The 23,265-nt window shown below is 39.3% G+C and overlaps 2 protein-coding genes across 6 annotated transcripts in view; one reads left to right on the top strand and one right to left on the bottom strand.

Moving 5' to 3' along the window:
* The window catches only part of DHTKD1 (dehydrogenase E1 and transketolase domain containing 1), a 45,409-nt gene extending 44,690 nt beyond the window's left edge, over positions 1-719 (bottom strand). For both annotated transcript variants that reach the window (XM_081299004.1, XM_081299003.1), the window contains exon 1: positions 446-719. In XM_081299004.1, the coding sequence (XP_081155130.1) occupies positions 446-602 (157 nt within the window). In that variant the 5' untranslated portion in view covers positions 603-719. The remainder of the gene's footprint in view (positions 1-445) is intronic.
* A 15,701-nt stretch (positions 720-16,420) lies between these two features.
* UPF2 (UPF2 regulator of nonsense mediated mRNA decay) overlaps positions 16,421-23,265 on the top strand; it is a gene marked incomplete at its 3' end in the record, with an annotated part of 114,445 nt that continues 107,600 nt past the window's right edge. For 2 of the 4 annotated variants that reach the window (XM_081300465.1, XM_081300466.1), the window contains exons 1-2: positions 16,421-16,576; positions 21,257-21,636. In XM_081300465.1, the coding sequence (XP_081156591.1) occupies positions 21,275-21,636 (362 nt within the window). In that variant the 5' untranslated portion in view covers positions 16,421-16,576; positions 21,257-21,274. Of the gene's footprint in view, positions 16,577-16,648; positions 16,766-16,999; positions 17,099-21,256; positions 21,637-23,265 lie in introns of those variants that run through there. The other 2 variants (XM_081300468.1, XM_081300467.1) reach the window with 2 other exon arrangements.

The following is a 23,265-nucleotide window of genomic DNA, read 5'->3' on the forward strand; positions in this document are numbered from 1 at the left end:
CACTAATGAATTGCCTTCTCCCAAGTAACATAGACATGTACCCGGTACATCCTCAAATGTACCTTATCCTTGGAGAAAGCCCTGGAAAAGAATCCTTGGGTCAACTCCAGAGTTGGGGCATATTACAAAGTTTCTTTTCCCACAGACCCGCCTACACAATGAGCCAGGGATGGAGAGGATAAGCCCTCCCCAAACCAGGTCCGACCTTGGAAGATGGGGAGCGTGGAACCAACACTGAGACACTGACTTTAAGGACCCCCAGCTACAGAGGCTAAACGGGGTGCGGCATGGACTGAACCCAATGACAACACCCATGCCCGCTTCCTCCTGGGCTGTACATAGGCCGAGAGCCGGTCCCCTGGTCCTCGAAACCCCTTCAAATGCACCCCGCCGCAAATCAGGCTGGGAGGCCCCTTGTGTCCCCAGTCCGGGCCCCATCCTCGACCTGGGGGGCGTGCCTGGTTGTCACTGGGCGCCTGGCTCACGATTTTCCTGGGCCAATAGCCATAGACACCCCTCTCCGTCTGGTAGCAGCGCCGGATGAAGACTGGGCGAGTCCGGCTGAGGATCCTTCTTGCTGTTGCCACGGTGATCGAAGCCATGAGTCCTCCGGGCTCAGAAACGGCGTTGGGAGGACACCGGGCAATAGCAGTCCAGAAGAGACAGTGGGTCGCTCCGGGGCTAGGGTAGTCCCAGAGCAAGCCACGCGAAAGATTTGAGCCCCGCCCCCAGGACACCGCCCCCACGCCTCATTGGTCAGGGGGCTGGCCCTTCTGAGCCAATCCGGGGCAGCGGCATTAACTGCGCAGCCACGCCCCGAATTGGGACGGAACTTGGGGTGATCCCCTGGTGAAGGCCGCCCGGGTTTAGGATCAGGGCGGGGGAAGTATCCTGCAGAGCTTTACTGACTCGCGGTACAAAACTTGAGGAATCTAAACAACCTGCAGTCTTCCTCCGTAAGCATTCACCCATCACCCCTCTGCTGGAAGCCTCAGAACAGACTGTATGGATTCTCTTACAGAAAAGGATTAAACAAGAATGCAAAATGTAAAGGACTTGAGGAACAGGAAGAAGAAATAAACCCATCCCGCCCCCCCCCCCAGAAACATGGAAGAAGAAAAAATAGGGAAGAGGGAGACTGTAAGGAAAAGAACAGGAGTAAATAATAATTACAAAAAAAAAAAAATTGACCGACCAGAGTAGTGTAAAAATATTTGAGGTATTTAAGATTTATATTTGGTCTGTCTCTGAGTTTATCAAGATTTTATCTGACTCACCTTTAACTTTGCCAGTTAAAGCAAAGTTAACTGGGGTGGGGAAGCATTCTTCCCCGCTCAGTAACCAGTCAGTCATGTAACTACACTTCACACTCCTAAGAACACTATCCCTACAAACCCTTCCTCACTTATTCATAACAATATTCCTATGAAGTGCTCTGCTAGATTATAAAAATCAATAAGGTACAGTGTTGTGTTCCCAGTCTAATTGCAAAATGAACTCAATGCACACTGTGATAAATGTTATAATGGGCAGACACAGAAGAATGACGTCCAGCATAAGCGGTGGAAGGGACACTAGACAGGATGAGGGACAAGGAGCTCGGTAAATGTGCAAAGAGAAGGGCATCCAAATGAAGCCAGGATTAGACAGGCAGTCGGTATACTTGGGTAAATCGAGTCAGGTCAGATCAAGGAGGCCAATTTGTGTGACTCTGGGAAGTTGGAGACTGCCTCCAGAGAGTGAAATGTTAATTCCTTCAGAGCCCTTCCTCCACCCTTATCAAGAACCTGTCCCTGCTCCAACCTGTTGTTAAGGTAACCGGTCCCAGGAATTGCCCCTTCCTACAGGGAGTTACAAAGTTGTTAATTAATGTGTCTTGGGCTGATCCATCCAGTCCTTCCCCCCCTCCATCTGCTTTTTACTTTTTGGCCATCCCACTGAGCACCTCCTGGGCCTAGTCACTTAAGCTGGAAGGAGAGAGACAAAGGGAAGAGATCAGGAGAACAATGGAAACCTAATACATATAAAAAAGGCAGAATGCCTCCATTCTTGAGGTACTAGGATATCAGCTATGGCCCCCTTCTCTCTCTCAGAGAGATATGCTTGGCTCAGCGTGCTTCTCTAATATTATACTTCAACATGTAAAGAAGCTGATACCAGTGGTATCACAACAACACATAAGTCTGAGACTGGCAGTTTCATTTCACATTCCATTTCATTTGCTTGCTCCATTCAACAAAGATGGATTTGGGGCTTAGGCTACAGAAAATAATGTTGAAAGACCCCAGCCCCATAACCTAAGGCCTGATTATGAAAAGTAGAAAGTATGTAGTAAACAGGTGAGCTCACCACATGACCTGTTAGAAAGGGCACCCTGACCACATCACAGGACATGCTTGAGCAGACTGGGATCATAAGCGGGAACAGGGAGGAAACACAATGTAAACCTGTAAGATTGATGAGTTTTTCGGGAACCTATAGTGAAAAACAAGTTTATCATAGTGAAAAATAAGTTTACCCTTTAAGTGACGTGTATGCTGGATTCAAAAACACCTGTTATTGTGCTAGGTGGAAAACAACTCCTTTTTCCCTATAAAAGATCTGTACCCCAAAGCCCGGTGTGCCAGTTCACCAAAGCTTCGGCTGAGGTTTTGCTGTGCACCCGCAGGCGCCTGTGTATTAATAAACTTGCCTCTTGCTTTTGCAGCCAGTGTGACGCTAGTTCTTTTGGACGGGGGATTTGAGGGTCCGGGGGTCTTTCAATGTGAAGATTTCAAAATCCAACAAAATAGTTTTTTCCTTTCATTCGTCAGGTTTGAAGTCAGGATCTTGTATTAGTGTGATTATATATAGACAGTTCAATATTGATACATAGAACTAAATTTCAGTGCTGTGTAGTTGAACAATCCCTTCCTTGGGTATCAGTCTATTAGGTCCTAAAGTCATCTTTCCCGCTGATTGGTCATATTTCCTTGGAAGAGCACATTTCTGTTTTCCTAGTGATCTATGTCTTCTTAAACGTTTCTTCTTAGCATTTAAAACTTCAAGGAATGCTTTTTTTTTTTTTTTTTTTTAAAGAAAGAGTGAGAGAGAGTGAGAAAGAGGGAGAGAGAGAGAGAGAACTTTAATATTTATTTTTCAGTATTTGGCGGACACAGCATCTTTGTCTGTATGTGGTGCTGAGGATCGAACCTGGGCCGCACGCATGCCAGGCGAGCGCACTACCACTTGAGCCACATCCCCAGCCCAAGGAATGCTTTTAATGATTCTAAAAACATTTTTTAAAAAAAATTTAGTTGTCAATGGACTTTTAATTTTATTTATTTATATGTAGTGCTGAGAATTGAACCCAGTGCCTCACACATGTTAGACAAGCGTTCTGCCACTGAGCCACAATCCCAACTCTGATTCTAAAAACTTTAAGTAAGGGATGTGTACTGGATCACTAGATGAGAAGTTAGGAATGTAGGCTTCACTGGGGCCTGAGGGTCTAGTTCAGTAGCAGAGTGGTACTTAGCATTCATGAGGTAGTGGGTTCATGTGATTGGAACGCTACATAAAATTTAAAATGAATGAACCAAAGCTATGCATTTCAATATAAATAGATCCTGAGACTATAAGGTCAAGAGGAAAAATGATATTCATACAAGTTAAAAAAAATTCACCAAACTAATTGATTTATAAAGATGTATATCTATAGTAAAAGTATAAATATGTGGATAGGTAGAACACATACCGATTTCAGTAAATTTGGTTATTATAGGTAGAGAGAAGATGAGATGACAAGGTAGAAGATTCATGATTTCTGCAATGCTTTTAGTTTTTTATAATATTCTGAAACAAACATGGAAAAATGTTATTACTTATTAAGTTGTGGGTAATGGAAACATGGACATTTATTATTTTCTTTGCTTTTCAGTTTTCATTATTGAAAAATTAAAACAGAAATTTTTAAAATTATAACTGAAAATTAGAAAAAGAATGCTATCATCTCAGTGAGGTTTATCCTAATATCCTTCTTAAAATTTTGACAAACCTCATCACCCTGTACATTTCTGCTCCCTTTATCACATGTATCATTTTCTAATATGCCTTCCTTTTTTTTTTTTTTTTTTTGGTCTATTTCCTCTGACCTACATGAAAGCTCCATGAGATCAAAGACCTTTGTAGGTTTTGTTCATTGATGTATCAAGAACCTAGGATAGTGCCTGGCACAAACAGGGGTACCATAAACATTTGTCCAATGAAGATATGTGTTAGAGCCTGATTACCTATCTTGATACTGTCACTTCCCAGCTGTGGGATCTTGGCAAGATCCCACTTAAACTGAGCCTCAGTGAAAAATCAGCCTCTACCTCAGAACAAAACTTGTCCAAGGAAGGGGGTGTGACCCTTGTCCTCAGAAAGACTCACAGAGTACACCTAGGCACATACCTACCCTGCTGAGTTGTTTATCTACAAATAACAGGAGAAATCTGCTGCACCAGGTGTCCCTGACTCAGTCAGGCTTGGTGGAGATCCACAGCAACCCCCTAGCAGCCACCAATCAGCATGAGACAGGGAAAATACCTGGGATGCCAGATGACCCTCCCAGTAGTTTATGGTGGTTGATAACGTGTTGGGAAACCATGTAGTTCAGCATGTACACCCCTCCTGGTTTAAACCAATTAGTTCAAACGAATCCCCCTCTTGTACTGACCAATCACCCCTACCCAACTTGTTCCCACCAGTGAATGTGCTAATCATGTTTTAGAGTTGTTTTACGATTTTCCCGCGGGGTGTAATGATTTGCTAAGAGATGCTATGATGTATGTGAAGTCCCTGCCTTCCCCAAAAGAGTGTATAAAACTGCTGCAAACCCTGGGCTCCAGGCCTCTCAGCGTACGCGTGGAGGACCGAGCTAGCTCGAAATAAACACCTCTTTGCTGCTTTCATCGATCTTGGTTGGTCTTTGGGGGATCCCAAATTCGAGCATAACACAGTTTATCTAGCTGTAAAGTAGGATTATAATATTACCTACCTAATTGGTTACTGAGATTACATGTAAAATAACAGTGCCTGGTACAGTTAAGTACTCAATGCATATAAACTATTATAATAATTATCATCATTATTTCAAGGTCTCATTTCCAGTAGTGGCTCTCAGCATCATTCCTGAGATATAATGATCTTGAACATGCATGAGGCCTGATGACCAATTCAGGTCATAGGGTTGGCAACTAGCAAATGGCTAAATAGAAGACTAGGAACATTACAGATATTGGTTTGTCTCACTAATACAGTGTTCAAATGTGTACTAACCTTATCAGGCTACACATAGACCTATTTAATTCTACATTTTGTAGTACTTGGGATCAAACCCAGGACCTCATGTATGCTAGGTAAGTGCTCTACCAAGATTTATTTTGTTTTTATAGGAATTTTTTTTTTTTTTGCTGAGGTTCTTTGCTTTATTTTTTAGTGTTGAACATACTAGAATTTATACTTTTGAAACATTTCTCCAACTAGCAACTATCTAAAAAAATTCTCAAATTACCATAATAGGGTATAGATATGCATTATTGATTGTATATATAGCCCAAAATTTACCTATCACCAAAGCTAATTTTATTTTCTTTCCTTACCCTTTCCTACTTTTATTAGAAATGTTAAGAAGTATAGGGTATAGTGTAATGACAAACTGTTTAATCATAGGAGGGTGAAGATAAATTTTGTTCAAATGAATCCTTAGATTGGATTCCTCCTTAATTCCTTTAAAAGGGGCTACTTACTTTTCTTTCATGTGGCTAATACCAAGGGTCTTCTTTTTGTTCTTATGATTTTCTCCCCTCTATTGTGAAACTGCTTTGTATGAAACTCTGAGGTTCTATTAATTTAGCGGGTATCTACCATCCCAGGGAACAAGGATCTACATGCATGGGTCTCCTAGAGTGGCCACACCTTTGACTGGATTGCTAGCACAGCTTCGATGACACAACTACAATGTGAAAGTTTAATAGTTCTTAGTACTTACAAACCAGCAGAGGATAGGTAAAGGTACACAACACAGAGGTCAGGGACAGAGAAGGGGACTCATGGGTCAATGCCTTTATTGGGTCCAGGGTGTTATCCAAATTGGTTTCCAGTGGTGAGCTTTAATTGGTGTTTTGAAAGTAAGCAGGTCATGTTCCAGAAGTGGTCACTTTAAGTTCTCAGGCAACCTCTGAAGGGTTCCTTTTAAGGAAGTGGCGGGAAAAGAGGGATCCTAGACTGCTGGAGGGTAAGATGCCTTTAAATTTCTCTCTGGACAGGAGCTGAAGCTATCCTGGTGGGGTGTTTTTGGAAATGGTGTTAAGAGTGACCAAGCATTGTCTCTGGTGTGCAAAAAGTTAAACTTAGGATGCCAAGACAACATGAATTATAAGCACTCACTACAAAAATATATCATAACGGGGCTGGGGTGTAGCTCAACACTTTCCTAGTATGAACATGATGGCTCAATCTCCAGCACTTAAATAATAAGTTATGTAATATTACACATACTATTATAATATATAGTATAATAATTACCATTGTATTATTTATCTGTTGCTGAGTAGCAAAATACCCCCTAATTTAGTGCCTTGAAACAACTAATATGGGGGCTGGGGATGTGGCTCAAGCGGTAGCGCGCTCGCCTGGCATGCGTGCGGCCCGGGTTCGATCCTCAGCACCACATACCAACAAAATTCTCTCTCTCTCCTCTCTCACTCTCTCTTTAAAAAAAAAAAAAAAAGAAACAACATGCATTATTTCTCAGTTTACGTCCATCGGTAAACTACACAGGTTAGCTCAGGGTTTCTGGCTCAGTCTCCCAGGAGGATGGAATCACTACTGAGATTTCAATTCATCTTAAGATTCAACTGGGAGAGGGCTGGGGATGTGGCTCAAGCGGTAGCGCGCTCACCTGGCATGCGTGCGGCCCGGGTTCAATCCTCACACCACATACAAAGATGTTGTGTCCGCCGAAAACTAAAAAATAAATATTAAAAAATTCTCTCTCTCTTAAAAAAAAAAGATTCAACTGGGAGATAATTGGTCTCCACATTCTCTCAATAGTTACTGGCAGATCTGGGTTCCTGGTTGGCATTCTCTCAATATTACTGGCAGGTCTGGGTTCCTGGTTGGCTGTTGACCGGAAGCATCCTTCATTTCCTTGACAATGTGGGCCACACCAAAGGGCACTCAGCATGGCAGCTTGCTTTCCTCCAAGATTAAGCCATAATCTGATCATTGGTACTAATATCCCATCACCTCTGTGGCATCATAGAGAAGTTAGTACAAAATCCAGCCTTCATTCAATATGAGAGGACAGGAGGGCATGAACACCAGGAGACAGGGACTGGGTGGCTGCGCCTTTGTAAGGGTGCAATGGGCTTATCCTGTTGACTTGCTTTCATGTACTTAGTCACATTCACTCTTCTGCCAGTTGCCCCCACACTCTGCTCTGCCCTGTCCTTTTTCTTCCTTTCCTTCTACTTCTACTGACTCCCTCATCTGTTGTTTTCTTCTTCTAAATTCTGGTTTGCCATCTGTGCTCATTCTCTCAGAAGATATATGTCATGACTAAGATTCCTCAAATTTAGCCCTCTCACTTGAGCTCTCTGAAATCACTAATTAATTCACTCATACCTTCCTCTTTCTAAATTCCTACAGCACATACAAGGCAATGCCATTCTATTTAACTTTTTTTTCCCCCTCTTACCTCTGTCTCCCAAAAAATAAAATCTTCACGAGTAAGGATGTTTTTAACTATGTGCAGTTATCTTGGGTGCTCTACAAGAGTACTTCTGATTCTAGCATTCTGGAACTCAAGTGACTTACATCCCCTACTGAACAGGGTGGTAGTGATCACACAGTAGAAACACAACTGTTTTTCTTTATTTAGAGTCAATCAATCATAACTTCATCTGATAGGAAGTACTAGGCATTATTTGATTAATAATTATTAAGTACCTACTACATAAAAGCACTATGTTAAGTGCTTCAGGATGCAGCTGCGAAGAAGCCACACAATGTTCCTACCTTCAGGAGCATTCAGTCTCTGTGAGTACACAGAAGTTAAATAATTGCACAATAATGAATTATAATTCTAACAGTGCCATGAAGCTAGGCAAGTGCTCTTGTGAATAAACAGTGCAGGATGAAACCAGATAAACAGGGGAATAGATTACCTAGTCTGGGAGATTATATAAACTGAAACTTAAAAATGAAGGAAGTAGGAATTAGAGAAGCAAAAAGACATAAGGATGGATACCTCACAGGCAAAATCAAGTTCTAATTAGTTCCTCATGTTCTCCCATTGATTAGTGAAAGAGGAAGTATAAAACTACCACTTTTTTTAAAAGCATCTTCTGTCAGTTTTCATTTTGTCTTCTCTAACTTTATCATAGTTATAATAACTATCATGCCAATATATTGTCTTTAAACATTATTGTGGATGTTCCGTTGGAAAATGTCCTTCAGACAAGTGACCCATCCTCTTGCCTCCTTCCTTGCTTTGTTTCTGGAGAGCCTGAATAGAAGCCATTGAATGCAATGGGAACTGTCATGAGGAATGAACTTGGAAAGCAAAATTCATTTTGGATATTGAGCTACATGTGATGTAGCAGATCTATCAATTGGGTGGTTGAACACACCTCTCTGGAGTTCAGAGGAATGGCAGGGATTAGAGAAGAAAATTTTGATACTTTTCAATGTGAATGAGACTCTTCTTTCATTTGTGCTATTAGAGGTATTGATATCCTACAGCTTAAAATGCTGAACAATTCAAAAGCTTAGAAGCTGGGATAAGGAGTTCCAATAAAGGAGAATAAGAAGTAGCTATAGAATTTTTGAAGAAATGGAGCTTTTGCAGAAAAAATATCCAGGTTCAAATTCTAGTTTTGCCAGTTATGGGATATGTGACCTTGGATCACCTCTTAGTTTTCAGCTGTAAGATGGAAATAATCATGCCTAACTTAGAGAAAGCTAGTATAGGATTGTGGGTAGGTAACTTCTAATCTAAATGACCTGATTTCTTAATTTTGGTTTTGCCACTCTCATTAGCTGGGACTTTGAACAGATTTCCCAACTTCTCTACTCATTTTTCTCATCAGTAAAATGGGCTTAATAATCATTATCTTCAAAAAAGGTTTAATGTAAAGATTAAATAATAATGCACATTAAAAGTATAGTATTGTCTTACACATAGTAAATAAACAATGCTAACTATTATTATGGGGATATTTTAAAATGAAGAGAGAAGGAATGTATAGAACTTGCCACAGAGTACCCAAAAGATAATAGCTATTGTTATTAGCTTACTATTATTGTTATTTTTTAAACTTTTTTTTTAATATTTATTTTTTAGGCGTAGATGGACACAACACAATGCCTTTATTTTTATGTGGTGCTGAGAATCGAACCTGGGGCCTGCCTGTGCTAGGCGAGCACTCTACCACTGAGCCACAATCCCAGCCCCAGCTTACTATTATTATTAAACTGATAATGATTGTTGAATGTTACAAAGTAACATCTGTGGTGATTGGATAAAAACTAGAAAATATAATTAGAATTCTAATCTCTTTCATAATTAAGGCAATACTTCATAAACTTTATTTGAAGATTGACATACCAAAAGATTCACATTAGTCTAAGGTCCATAAGTAACTACCTTGAGTTTTAGTTAGAAACCTGTTTGCTTGATCTTGTTGCCTATTTTCGTTTACATTATATGTCTTTTTCTCATATAATAGACAATGTGAATAAACTCAGTTTGATGACTTCTGAAAAAAAAAAAAAGTGACATTTGTTTGGATGAGTCTGTCATAAAATAGGAACCAATGCAATGTTCCTTCCTACAGCCTCCAGGGAAAAGTGAGGCAAGTTTAATATGTTATTCTGTCTGTGGTGTAGTACCTTTCAGAAGAAACATGTTAGAAATGACATCTACTTCTTTCACTTACCTTTGGCAACTGAGAAGAGTAAAGCCACTGCAAAAGGCTTTGTATTATAACTTTTTTCTTTCACCTCTATTTATCAATGTGACATTATATTTCTGAATTATGAAGGCAACCAATTTTGTACATGGATTCTGAAACATTTGGAAACAATGGTAAATGTCTGGAAATCAGAAAGTTTGAAATTCTGAAATGTAACCTCTACTCATTTTTAAAATGAGGCATCTGCTCACAGAGGGTTTCCAATGACTTGCCCCGTTCTTCCATGTTGCCTGTGCTGTGGCTCTAAGACTCTACAGTAGGTCTTTGCTCCCCAGCTTCACCTTCTTTTCTTTGCATTATCATGGGTGTGGATTTGGCAATACACTGGTCTCACCCAGGCAATCATTCTTTTAAACATTTTTTTCCTTTTGCAATGTTGGGGATTGAAGCGCAGGACCTTCAGCACACTAGGTAAGCACTCTACCTTGAAGCTATGCCCCCAGCCCCAAGCAAATATTCTCGTTTTATCATATGCATTGATCTTGGTAGAAGTAGATTATATAATCAGGTCTCTTCTTAGTCCTCATTGTATCCACAGGGATATATATATTATAATTTGTGTGGTACTTGTTCGTATCAGGTGGGGAAAATCCTAGAACAGAGAAGGCAGGAAGTATTACATAAGAGCATAAACTTTGGCATCACAGAGACCTGAACTGAGATTCTATTCAGTAGCTGTTTGATCTTGAACACATTATTTAACTATGCTGTCTTAGTTTTGTCCCTCTGTAAAAACAGAAATAGCACCAACAATATAATTATTAGGTGGATTAATGCCTGACATACACTAAGATATTTCCATTCAATACTCATTAAAAAGATGAGTTAGCTTTAAAACAGGTCTGAAATCCTATATTTGGTTTGTTAAGAGTTAATATATTGCTTCGTAAATATATATGAAACTCCAGGGTACAATTTCCTCTTACACATGTCTGCTTAAGTATCTTTACCAAGAAAGCATTCATTCACTTATTAATCCATCAATATTTTATTAAGTGCCCTTTGGCCCTAGGACACAAAGATCAATGAAATACAAATCATAGCCTGGAGGAGTTTATAGTTATAAAAAAACAACCTCATTTATAATACAGTTTGTGAGATTTATTTCAGGAATGCAAGCATGGCTGAGTTTTAAGAATTCTACTCATTATATTAATTAAGAAGCTTACAGTTTTATGGGCAAAATACACAAATTGTTCTAATGAAGCATAACAAAAGTTATAATATGGCTGAAGAGAGGCTGTTATGGGGACATCATTTGATATGTGAAATGGTGGTGATAAAAAATGACTTCCTCTAGTAAATAATCCTTAACCTAACTGGTCTGGAAATGGTCATGGGAGAAAGCAAATTCTTGGCAGTCATGATATGCACACATGCAGTCCAGTACATGCAGGCTATCTGTTATGGTTGGAATTTAGACATGCAGGGAAGTAGTAGGGAATGAGACTATGTGTATATAAAAGAGCCCATGGATAAAAACTTTTGTGCTAAGAACTGAGTAGTACCCTGTAAGTCAGTGGCTTCCAAAAGGGCTTGGCAGAAAGGGAAACTCAAGGGCTGGAGCTGTAGCTCAGTGGCAGTTGGATCCTTAGCACCACGTAAAAGTGAAACAAACAAATAAAGGCATGCTGTCCATCTACAACTACAAAAAAAAAAAAAAAAAAAAAAAGGAAAAAAGGGAAACTCAAGATGATCCAGTTAGGCAAAAGTATTAGAACTTCTGTTTTATTTATGTTATCTTTTCTATTTTGGGATATTATAAGGAATACATTTGTGTAGTACTATATATACACACATCATTTCTATCTGAACATACCATATTGGTTGGAAGTGCATGCCTTCCTCCCATCCCCCTACAGGGATATGAGAGCAAAGAAGTCTGGAGATCACTGCCATAGAAGAGTTGTTAGCAAGGAAGAGAAACAATCTGATTTGTGTTCCAAACAATACTCTCTATGGTGAGTAGGAGGCAAGATTAGATGCAGCAGGGAGAGAAATCAAGAGATGGTTGGCAATAGCAGGAGTGAGTTGACATGGGCTGAATTAAGGTTGCAGCAGTAGACAAAAAAGAGGACCCAGTCAAGGTCCTTTTAAGACATATTGACAGCATTTGGACAAGGGATGAGGAGTGGGAACTCTGGCTTCAATAACTAAAAGAATATAATAAGGGCCCTCCAGTAGATGAATGGATTAAAAATGTGGTACATACACACAATGGAATATTACTCATCAATAAAAGAGAATAAAATCATGGCATTTGCAGGTAAATGGATGGAGTTTAAGAATATAATGCTAACTGAAGTTAGACAATCCCCAAAAAACAAATGCCAAATGTTTTCTCTGATAAAAGGAGGCTGATTCATAGTGGGGTAGGGAGGGGGAGCATGGGAGGAATAGACAAACTCTAGATAGGGCAAAAGGGCGGGAAGGGAATGGAGTGGGTATGGGGTTAGAAATGATGGTGGAATGAGATGGACATCATTATCCAAAGTACATGTATGAAGGCACGAATGGTGTGAATATACTTTGTATACAACCAGAGATATGAAAAATTGTGCTCTATATGTGTAATATGAATTGTAACGCATTCTATTGTCACATATAACAAATTAGAATGAAAAAACTAAAAAAATATAAAAAGGTAGGGTGGGGGATGAGTGTTAAGTTCAATTTTGGACATTTTAGGTTTGAAGTATATATTGAATTTTATAATTTTCATTACAGACATACCAGAGCAGGGACTCAGAAACATAGGTGGAAATTCAATAATAAAGACCAATTAGATGGCAGAGTTAGCTTTTCACTACTTACCCATTAACTTCCCCCAAAGAATACTGAGACTAGCTATTCTGTTGGGCAAAAAGTGAAACCAGAAATGAGAACACATGATTTTATTTGCAAACCTCTGTCAATATTCATTACAATAAATGAGAAACCTCCTCACTTTCTTTTCAGTCTTCATTTTGAAGTTCATTGTCTTGGCACAGATTCCTAATATATGGATTAAAATGTCTCCTAGTTGCCCTACACAACTAAGCAAGACCATGTCTCTAATGAAGTACAAAAAAAAAAAAAAAAAAAAAGGGGGCCCCTGGGTTCAATTCTTGGTACCAAAAAAAAAAAAAAAAAAAAATCACAACTATTGCAGCTCCTCAGGATCAAGCACATTCTCCTCTCCTAGGGTGTTTGTGTTAATTGACTAAGGTTTAGGGTTACTTCCTATCTTCTTTGCAACTTTCACTACTGTCATCCACTACTCCAATCCACACTCTCACACATTCCTCATTTCCCTTTTCTTCCTTTCACACCCAGTTTAGATTCCATGGTTCTTCATTCTAATCACTCTCTGGCAAACACCCTCAATTCCCTTACTGCCTTCTCCCCCCTCCCCTTTTCCTTAAGTACTGGGGATTGAACCCACAGGCACTCTAGCCCAGTTCTTTATTATTACTACTTATTTCTTATTTTGAGGCAGGGTCTTGCTGAGTTGTAGAGGCTAGCCTCAAATTTACCATCCTCCTGTCTTGGCCTTCAGAGCTGCTGGGATTACAGACTTGTGTCATATTACTCCTCTCTCATGGAAAAACCATCAAACCCTTTTGGAGAAACAGATTCATGCAAACTGGATGTTTTACTTCAAATTCATGATCACAAAGCTCAAATAGCTTCTCAGCAGAGATCTCACTACTCTTCAAAGTGTCTCATATTTTCTCCTCTCTTTTCAAACCTTCTCCATTCTCTCCCTCACCTTTTAGCTAATGACTGTGCCTCGAATTTCACCAAAAAATAGGAGTTATCATGAAAAATATCCTTCCTAGACCCCCTCCTAATTTACAAACCAGATTGTATACATGCCCATCATCACTGTCTTAATACAATGTAGAGGTCCGTGCCTCTACCAAAGGCATTCTTTCCGCTTGTACTTAAAATTCCATACTTTCTTGCCACCACAAAGACTTTGCTACTATAGTGGTCTTTTTGCTGTCTCCTACATCATCAATATTTCTCTCTCCATTGAATCATTACCATTAGAAAACATTTTCTACATACATCTCATTTAAAAGATAAAAATCAAAATCCTAAAAGAAAAAAAAATAAAATAAAAGTACACCCTCACTTCACATTCTTCTACAGTTGTATTTTTCTGCTGCTCTTCTTGATACAATTTCTGAAATATCTTTTTCCATCTCCAACTCAAGTCCTCAGCTACTCCAACCTGGCCCTACTTCAATGACTTGCATTTTGTAAGGTCACTATTGGTCCCTATGGTGTTAATTTTCCTTGGCTTCTGAACTATCACACTCTCCTGGTTTTCCTTTTCCTCATTAATTCTCCTGTTTAGAGACACCTGACTTCTCTAAATAAAAAGGTTCTCAGGGTTTAGTTCTTGGCCTTTTTCCTGATATATTTTCTTTGGTGATCTTACCTATTCTTAATGCTGTAGATGCAAATAGGCCCCAACTTCCTATGCTTTAATATGTGATTTTTTGACTTTACAATGCCATGAATAGAATTGTCAATAGAAACATGTTTCTAATTTTGATCTTTTCTCTGGGCAGCAAAACCCAATGTATTAGTATTGCTGGGCTGCGGCAGCTCCATTAGTCACTTGGTAAGAAGGGGGAACATTAGTAGTGTACTTTGTTGCTGTGTTAGGATGTTTGGTAGGTTAAATATATTAAATACATTTTTGACTTATATTCAATTTACAATATGTTTATAAGGCTGTACCTCCATCATATGTCAAGGATCATCTGCATTACATATGTGGATGATGTTCTAATTTTCATCTGTAGGACAAAGCTCCTCCATACTCCAGCTGTCCATTTGATATCTCTAGTTGAGTAACTAAGACCTTCTTGTGAATATGTGTTTTTGCAGCAGAGGGGACCTAACCCAGGCCTTGCAAATTAGCATTCTAGTAGTGACTTACATCTTCAGCCCCCCTCTTCCTCTCTTTTGATTCCTCCATTCACATAATTTGTTTTTAACATCTAATGAAAGGCAAAGGTTGACTTGATTTAGGATAAGAATTTACTAACAGTGAAGTAAACCCACTTAACGTAGTTACACAACATAAGGAAACTTTGAAGAGAATTTTGGGTGGCTGTCACAGGTTTGGTGTTTTTGAACAGTTATCTTAATTATTTATCCATGATATATATTAGTGTTCATCTTTCTCTCTTTTGCGACCCTTAAAGTGCCTGACCTAATGATAACCCCCAGCCCAAGCGCCAACACTCAGTTTGAGGGGGTCATTTGCATGCTAAGAACACATGGGACATAAAACAGTAAATAGAGGCAGAAACAAAGGCTGAATAAAAGGGAATCTAGACCTACCTCAAGTATTTGAGGTTGTGTAGCAGCTCATTTTCTGGGCTTGGTTATCCGGTGTGGCGCCCCACGTCAAGCAAGAATCAAGACTAGTTTTGTACCTTTGTTCTTTTGGCTTTGGACCAACCAAAGCCAACCGGTAACATCATCCAATCAAATTATGCTGACAAATCTTAACAGTGTTTCAGATGCACAATTTCAGCAACCGAACAGGAAGTGTGTAGCGTGGAGCAGCTGATATCCGTCTTAAAAAGTTGACTTTGGTTCGCATTCGAGAAACAAAACTAACCTAATTTTTTTAACGAGTGAGTTCGTTGTGATTTTTAAAATTCGCTTGCTAGAACACAAGGTACTTCAATTTTTTCTTCATTTTATTTTTAGGTAGAACACCCGAAGCTGCTTCTGGAAATTCACCTACGGGACTTTCGGAGACATTTAGGGCACTCATCAATCTAGACTCATATTTTAGCAATTTCTACCTTCCCCACCTGCCCCAATTTCCTAAATCTTCAAGCCTCTCCCCTTGAATTAGTCCAATCAAACTTTCCCTTCTTGAACCTCCACCTTACGGTTCGCATCGGGATACTCCTATGAGAATCACGTGACCAAACTTGTCCTGATCAGCGCTCCGTAATTCTGCTATTCCATCGCTCATCCTGGCCTCCTGTTAGCCTAGCCCCGCCTCATTCTCGCTACTCCCCGCCACCTGCGAGGTGCCTGCGCTTGCGCATCTCCAATTCAGGCGCTTTCCCTTTCCTGGCGACCAATCCACTTCCTGCCTCCGGTCCCTGGAACACTCCTCCCTTCTGCTGGGGCTCTGGCTGGAGGTGCAGGTATCGGCTGTCCTATGTATTGCCTGATTGAAAAATTCGCTTCGAGTAGGCGATCTGAACTAACTCTTAAGGGAATAGTGCCTTTTTGAGACCTTGCTCCATATATTCCACACCAGAGCTAAGTTGAGGACCTCGACAAGTCGGAGAATGAGTGATCTGGGCTGTTTTCTATCTGGCAATAACGCAGATAGCTTCTTCCTTTCCACTTCCCTGCGCCCCGCCCCCACTCGCAGCCCGGCCGCGCTGGTGAGTGGCGGGCGGGAGGGCCGGCGGGCGGAGGGAGGAGGGGGAGCGGAGGGAAGGCGGGCCCTCGGCTGCGAGATAGGTGGGGGGAGGGGAGGGGAGAGCCCGAGTGCTGGAGTTGGTGCTGGGAAACCCGGGGCTAATGTTGACAACAGGCTCGAGGTGAGTCCCAGGGAACCTCCTTCCTCTCCGCTCCAACGATCGGGAGGGAGCGGGGCTGAGGGATACCGGCCTGGACTCCTACTTCCTGAGGGACCCAAGAGGCGACTCGGCACCCCAGCTCTCCGGGGGCGGCGAGCTGTAGAGGCACCGCGGGTCCGGCGTCGCCTTCCTCAGACCTCTTTCCCCGAGGTTTTCTTCAACGCGGGAGCCCCGCGGCCCGGGCAGGCGTGAGGGGCGATGGAGGAGGTGCCTGTCCCTCACGCCTGGGCCGGGCCTCGGGGCTGGAGGCGGGGAGCTTGCTGTGGCGGGGCGAAGGTGTTTGGGGGCGTGGAGTAGAGCGAGGGGGAGGTTGGAGAGAGCTCTCCGGGAGTCGCGAGGGAAGCGAGGGCGAGGACGTGGGGAGGGTGCGTGTGGGAGGCTGTGGAGAAGCGAGAGCTGCCAGGGAGTCTGCGGTAGTGAGGAAGTGTGGGGCGCGAAGCTTGGGTCGGGGCGAGGATGGCACGCGAAGGTGACTGGATCTCGGTAGGAAGGGGAGTTGTGGCGGGGAAGCGCGTTAGGTGTAGTGAGCCAGAGCGGGGATCCGTGGGAGAGGCGTGTGGAGGGGAAGGGACTTGGGGTATACTTGGGGCTGGTGGCCATGAGCTGCTTCGTTGACTTCCTTTTAATCGCAGGCTGGTTGATTCCTCGACTCACCTTTACTCCATGGCTCCAGTTCTCTCTGGCTAGTATTGTGGGACTAAGGAAATGATCGCAGAGTTTTGGGTCTCCAGGTTGGCAGAGTCCCCTGCCAGGTTTAGGGGTACACGGGACCTTTGGAGGTTTGGAGTGACCGGACCTTGAACTATTATTCTTAAATAACCTGTACAAGTGATGCATCCAACCAAGTAAAAGTGTTACTCTTCTCATTATAGTTTTTAGGTGTTCATAAAAATTGGACGAATCATCAGGAAAACCGTTTTTGAACTCTGGTGAAATTCTAAAGATTTTTAATGTCACTTGATGTATTAGGACTTTTGTTTTTTTAAAGAATAAAATCAGAGATTGGGAGATACCACCTCTGTGCTCTTCTGCCCTTAGAACACTTTGAATAACACAGAATTAAAAGGTAAAACAGTATTTTCTCACTCAGGTATTTTCAGAGCAGTCTGATTGTGATTTCATACATAGTCCATATGGTACTTTACAAAGGAATATCTTTAAAAGGGAAACATCACTTTTCTCTGCCCTCTCTCTCCCAGTACACTCAATTGGTATCTGTTTTATTAGTAAAGTAGTTTTACTTTCTTTTGGAAGTTCAGGGTATATTTAGAAAACCAAATAAAATATACAGCCGGTGCCAGGGCACTATTTTGGGAGCTAGGAAGGTGGTTTTTGAAGTTTGGTTTCCTTTTAAGGGCTGTCTGAATATAGTTGTATTCAGTAAAATCATTTGTGAGAGCAGATCATTAATCATTTCGATTAAAAGATCACTAACTTTTATCTTGATTTTGAGATAGAATATCTAAAGTTCTAGTTTTTAATGAGAAAAACTTTTGGAAACGCTTGAAGAAATATTTAGCTGCTAAGTAGAGCTTGAATTTATTAAAATAAGTTTTAGAATTTTTAAAAATATAAACTAATGCCCAGTTTAATTTTTTTTTAAGTTAACAGAATATAAATGTGTACTGATCTGAATCATTTAAAAAAAAATCTTACGGGCAGCCAATATAATGGTAAAGAGCACTGGGCAGCCACTAAATCAGTTGCTGCTGCCTCAATATAAAAATTAAGAATTGGAGTAGATAAAATTCAGTTAGTCATAAGTTGAAAAGTTTCTCATCTTTTGATGGACTTTTCTATGACCTCTGTGAAAGAGAATTGAAAATGGCCTCTTCGTGCTAGCTGCTGTACTAGAAATTTAAAAACGTTTTAAGGTAAATAGCATTATCTCCATTTTATTGATGAATGACTAGAATTATTGGAAAAGTTGCCCAGTTTCTATAGTTAGCAGGTTTCAGAGTTGAGATTCAAATTTAAAGTCTTGACTTTAAAGTGGATGCATGCTATTTTCAGAAGTTGCATTGCTGCCTGTACATAAACCTTTAGGTTTTTTTTTTTTTTTTTAAAGTTGTTTAGTTGTCAATGGATTTTTATTTATTTATATGTGGTACTGAGAATCGAGCCCAGTGCCTCACATGTGCTAGGCAAGTGCTCTAGCACTGAGCCACAACCCCAGCCCAAATCTTTATATTTTTGTCATATTTTGTTCACTGAAATTTAGTTCCAAGTGTACTTTAGAAGTATGTTTTTAATATAAGAATGGCGTAATTCAAAGGAGATGCCTGTACCAAGACTTAAAGAGTCTTAACAGGGAATCTGTTCTATCATATTCTAGAGCAGGATATATCTTAATTTGTGAATGACTTCTAGAACTTGTAGGTATTTAGAACTTATTAAATAAATGAATATTGTAGAGTCACAAAAATTTGGGACTCCATGATTCTTTAAGATGATTCTTTAAGAACTTGCCAGGTATCAAGTGAATTTCTTAATGTTTTAGAAGAATTTCTGATTTAATTTTATCTTTTTAAATTAAGCATAAGTATAAATTCTAATGCCATTTTTTAAAATTGAGAATTGTGGTTTCTTATAGCCCTAGAATGTCATTTGTTGATGTTTCACATCAGAAAATACAAATTCTAGCCAGGCATGGTGTTACACACTTGTAATCCCTGAGACTCTGGAGGCTGAAGCAGGAGGATCCTAAGTTTGAGGCCTTGGTAATTTAGACCCAGTCTCAAAAAAGGGGTGGGGTGCGGATGTAGTAGAGGACCCCTAGGTTCAATCACCAGTATTGTAAAAACAAAACAATAACAATAAAACACAACCAAATTCTATGTAAACATTTTTCTGTTTTGTTTTTTGACATAATCACTGTTATCCCTAAATAAAGTTGTGTTATATACTTCATACTTGTCTGGAGTCGGCCAGGAAGTTGAAAACATGTAAATAACTGCCTAATCACTATCAGGGACTCTTCCTATGTTTAAGATTCATAATTCTATGATTTGTCATAGTCAGCATCTATGATCAAGTCTTCCATCTCACAATTTGGTATTCTCAGTGTTCTTAACTTTGGTTAAGAGTATGGGTTCAGATTCCAGCTCTGTCACCAGCTGTGAAGGCCTTGGTCAAGTTACTTGGTCAAGTCTCAGTTTACTAATTTATAAGATAGGGAAAACAATAGCCATCTCATAAAGATTTTAGTATTGATTGAGGAAATATACATAAAATGTTTAATATGGTACCAATGAGTAGCTGTTAGTATTAAATTGTTTGAAAGTGCTTATTTTTAGGGTATGATATTTTCACATTAAAGATGGGTATTTAATTGAAGATGTGTGAGAACTGATAATTACCCTTCCATTAGTAAATGCTAGTGTTGTCTTGACCATAAATAATAGTTACATGTTTTATTTTAGTAGTGATTGTTTAAACAGGAATAACAGCTGTTATTTGTTCTGAGTTCTACCAGTGGGCTTAATACGAGGTTTTGGGTCATGTCAAAATAATCATAGAACATGGAAATGCAGGAGAATAAGAAAGTAAAGGAGGAAAAAGAGAAGACAGAGAAGGTGCAGACTGTGGCCACTAAACTACTGTGTCTTACAAAAGTTACTTCTGCTGGCCCATGTTGTTTTCTTTTTAATACTTTTTTGTTGTTGTTACTGGCAGAAGTAAATCCTCTTTATAAAATGTTTATTACTGCAAATCTTATTGGTATAGTTTAAAGCCTGCATTTGAAATTATTTAAGAATGCTATGTATATACTTTGGCAGAAATATTATTTTCTTGTATAAAACCTTCAGGTAATTTAAGAATTAAAACATGAATACTGTCTATAAAACAAATCATATTAGAAAACTAGATCTGAGTAGGTAAATATTTTTAGAAATGACAAATCCTGAATTTTGCTGGGAAATACTGTTTTTTTGTTTTTTGTTTTTTTGGTGTTGCTAGGGATTGAACCCAGGGCCTTGTGCATGCAAGGCAAACACTCTACCTATTGAGCTATGTCCCTAGCCTCAGGAAATAGTTTTTTTTTGTTCCAGTGTTTGTTCTTTCCAGTGTTGGCCTACATTTGTAGACTAGTGCTGTCCAATAGAAATTTTCATCATGCTAGAAATATTCTATGTCTGCACTGTCCTATGTTGTAGTCACCAGTTGTGTGAAATTGAGCATTTGAAATATGGCTGGTGACTGAAGTTCAAGTTTTATTTAATTTTAACTAAGTACCCACATGTGGCCAGTTTAGTGATTTTCAGCTAGTGGTGATTTTGCCCTCAGGGACACTTAATACCTGTATTCACAATTAATTGAGACACTGTTTTGGAGTTGATAATGGTTGAATCTGGGTAATTGGTACAGGGAAGTTCTTTATACTGTGCTGTCACTTTTATGTTTGAATTTTTCTCTAATTAAAAAGTTTAAAAAATAATTGGAAATAGGCATAACTAATAATGATAGACTGTGAAATGAGATCAGTGTGTTTATTATCACAGAAATACTAGTCATTTTGCATGCTTTTATTTAATCTCACAATTACCAACCTTCATTAATATGTTTTGTTTAAAAAATAGCATCACATCACTAAATAAAATTAATTGTATTTGTAGTACTCACTTTCTTCTACTCTTACAGATTGTCCTGGGTCACATAATGCCAGCTGAGCGTAAAAAATCAGCAAGTATGGAAGAAAAAGAATCTTTATTAAACAACAAGGAAAAAGACTGCAGTGAAAGACGGCCAGTGTGCAGCAAGGAGAAACCAAAAGACGATCTCAAGATCACTGCCAAGAAGGAGGTCAGTAAGGTCCCTGAAGACAAAAAGAAGAAACTGGAAGAAGATAAGAGAAAAAAGGAAGACAAGGAACGCAAGAAAAAAGAGGAGGAAAAGGTGAAGGCAGAGGAAGAATTGAAGAAAAAAGAGGAAGAAGAAAAAAAGAAACATGAAGAGGAAGAAAGAAAAAAGCAAGAAGAGCAGGCAAAACGTCAGCAAGAAGAAGAAGCTGCTCAATTGAAGTAAGAAAATCTAATCATTAATGTGATGGAATAGGAAGATTGGATTATTTTGGAGAAAAATGATTATATGAAATAAAACTGACTAGGTACACCCCTTTGAGGTTTATGAGTATATTAACTTGTTCTCTTAGTTCCACCCTTGGTTAAAGTCCTTTAATTATTTAGTTTAAGTAATAGTAGTCATGTTTAATAGTTTACGAGGTCTATGGTAATCTGGATTATTTAATTTTTTTTGAAAATTTTCTTTTCATTGTATGATAATACTCTATTAATCAGCTACCCTTTTCGCCAGTTTTTTTTAGTATCTCTTTTTCATGAAGTTTAGGTGTGGTAGGCAGTAGTAGTGACCACATTTTGCAGTATTTGCAACCCTGATAGTTTCATGCTTATTATTTTAATTTTCTTTTTAAAAATAATAAATTCAGGGCTGGGGATGTGGCTCAAGCGTTAGCGCGCTTGCCTGCCATGCGTGAGGTCCGGGTTCGATCCTCAGCACCACATACAAACAAAGATGTTGTGTCTGCTGAAAACTAAAAATGAAAAAAAAAATAATAATAAAAAAATAATAAATTCATGTTCTTTATTTTTTTGGGGGGGTGGGTACCAGGGATTGAACTCAGGGGCATATACCACTGAGCCAAATTCCTAACCCTCATATTTAGTTTTACAATAACATTTTCTCCCTTTCTCATTAAAATACTTTAAAAACAAAAACACTACTTTTTATTGGGAAAACTTCAAATATTTGGAAACAGAATGGCATAATGAACCAGCCCCTCTATCTACTCAGCATCAGCAATTGCCTAATTTTCCTCATGGAATAATTTTAAGTATCATATTATTTTACTTGTAAAGAATTCTTTATAAAATTTTAAGTGTTTTCAATACACATAAAAAAAGAATTATCTAATTCAAATACATAATGATTATACATTATTAAGATGTACTTTCATTACTAAGCTTGTATTTGGCTAGAAACTTTCCAAAAAATACTTAAATGTTCATGTTCCCAGTGGTGGACACATCCTTTCTGTTAACATTAGAGTTTTTTGGTGGAAAAATCATAGAATTATAGAGTAAGTCGGGAATGATTATCTAAAAAAGATGATATAAATTTTTTTTTGTAGATTTATATATGTTTTTTGTTTTTTAGCATTTTTTTTTTAAAGAGAGAGAGAATTTTTTAATATTTTTCAGTTTTTGACGGGCACAACATCTTTGTTTGTATGTGGTGCTGAGGATCGAACCTGGGCAGCACGCATCCAGGCGAGCACGCTACCGGCTTGAGCCACATCCCCAGCCCTATATATATGTTTTTAAAGGGAATATTATGCTCCAAACATTCTTAATTTTTATTTATTTGTTTTTATGTGGTGCTGAGGATTGAACCCAGTGCCTCACACATACTAGACAAGTGCTCTACCACTGAACTACAGCCCCAGGCCTATAGATTTATATTTCAAAGTTATATATTCTAGTATCACAGACTCTTATTTTAAAAATATTTATTCTTAAGTTTTAGTTGGATACAATATCTTTTTTTTACATTTATGTGGGGCTGAGGATCGTACCCTGTGTCTTGTGCATGCTAGGCAAGCACTCTACCACTGAGCCACAACCCCAGCCCTC

This window comes from Spermophilus citellus (assembly GCF_964194105.1).
Source record: "Spermophilus citellus genome assembly, chromosome: 6".
Taxonomy (NCBI): domain Eukaryota; kingdom Metazoa; phylum Chordata; class Mammalia; order Rodentia; family Sciuridae; genus Spermophilus; species Spermophilus citellus.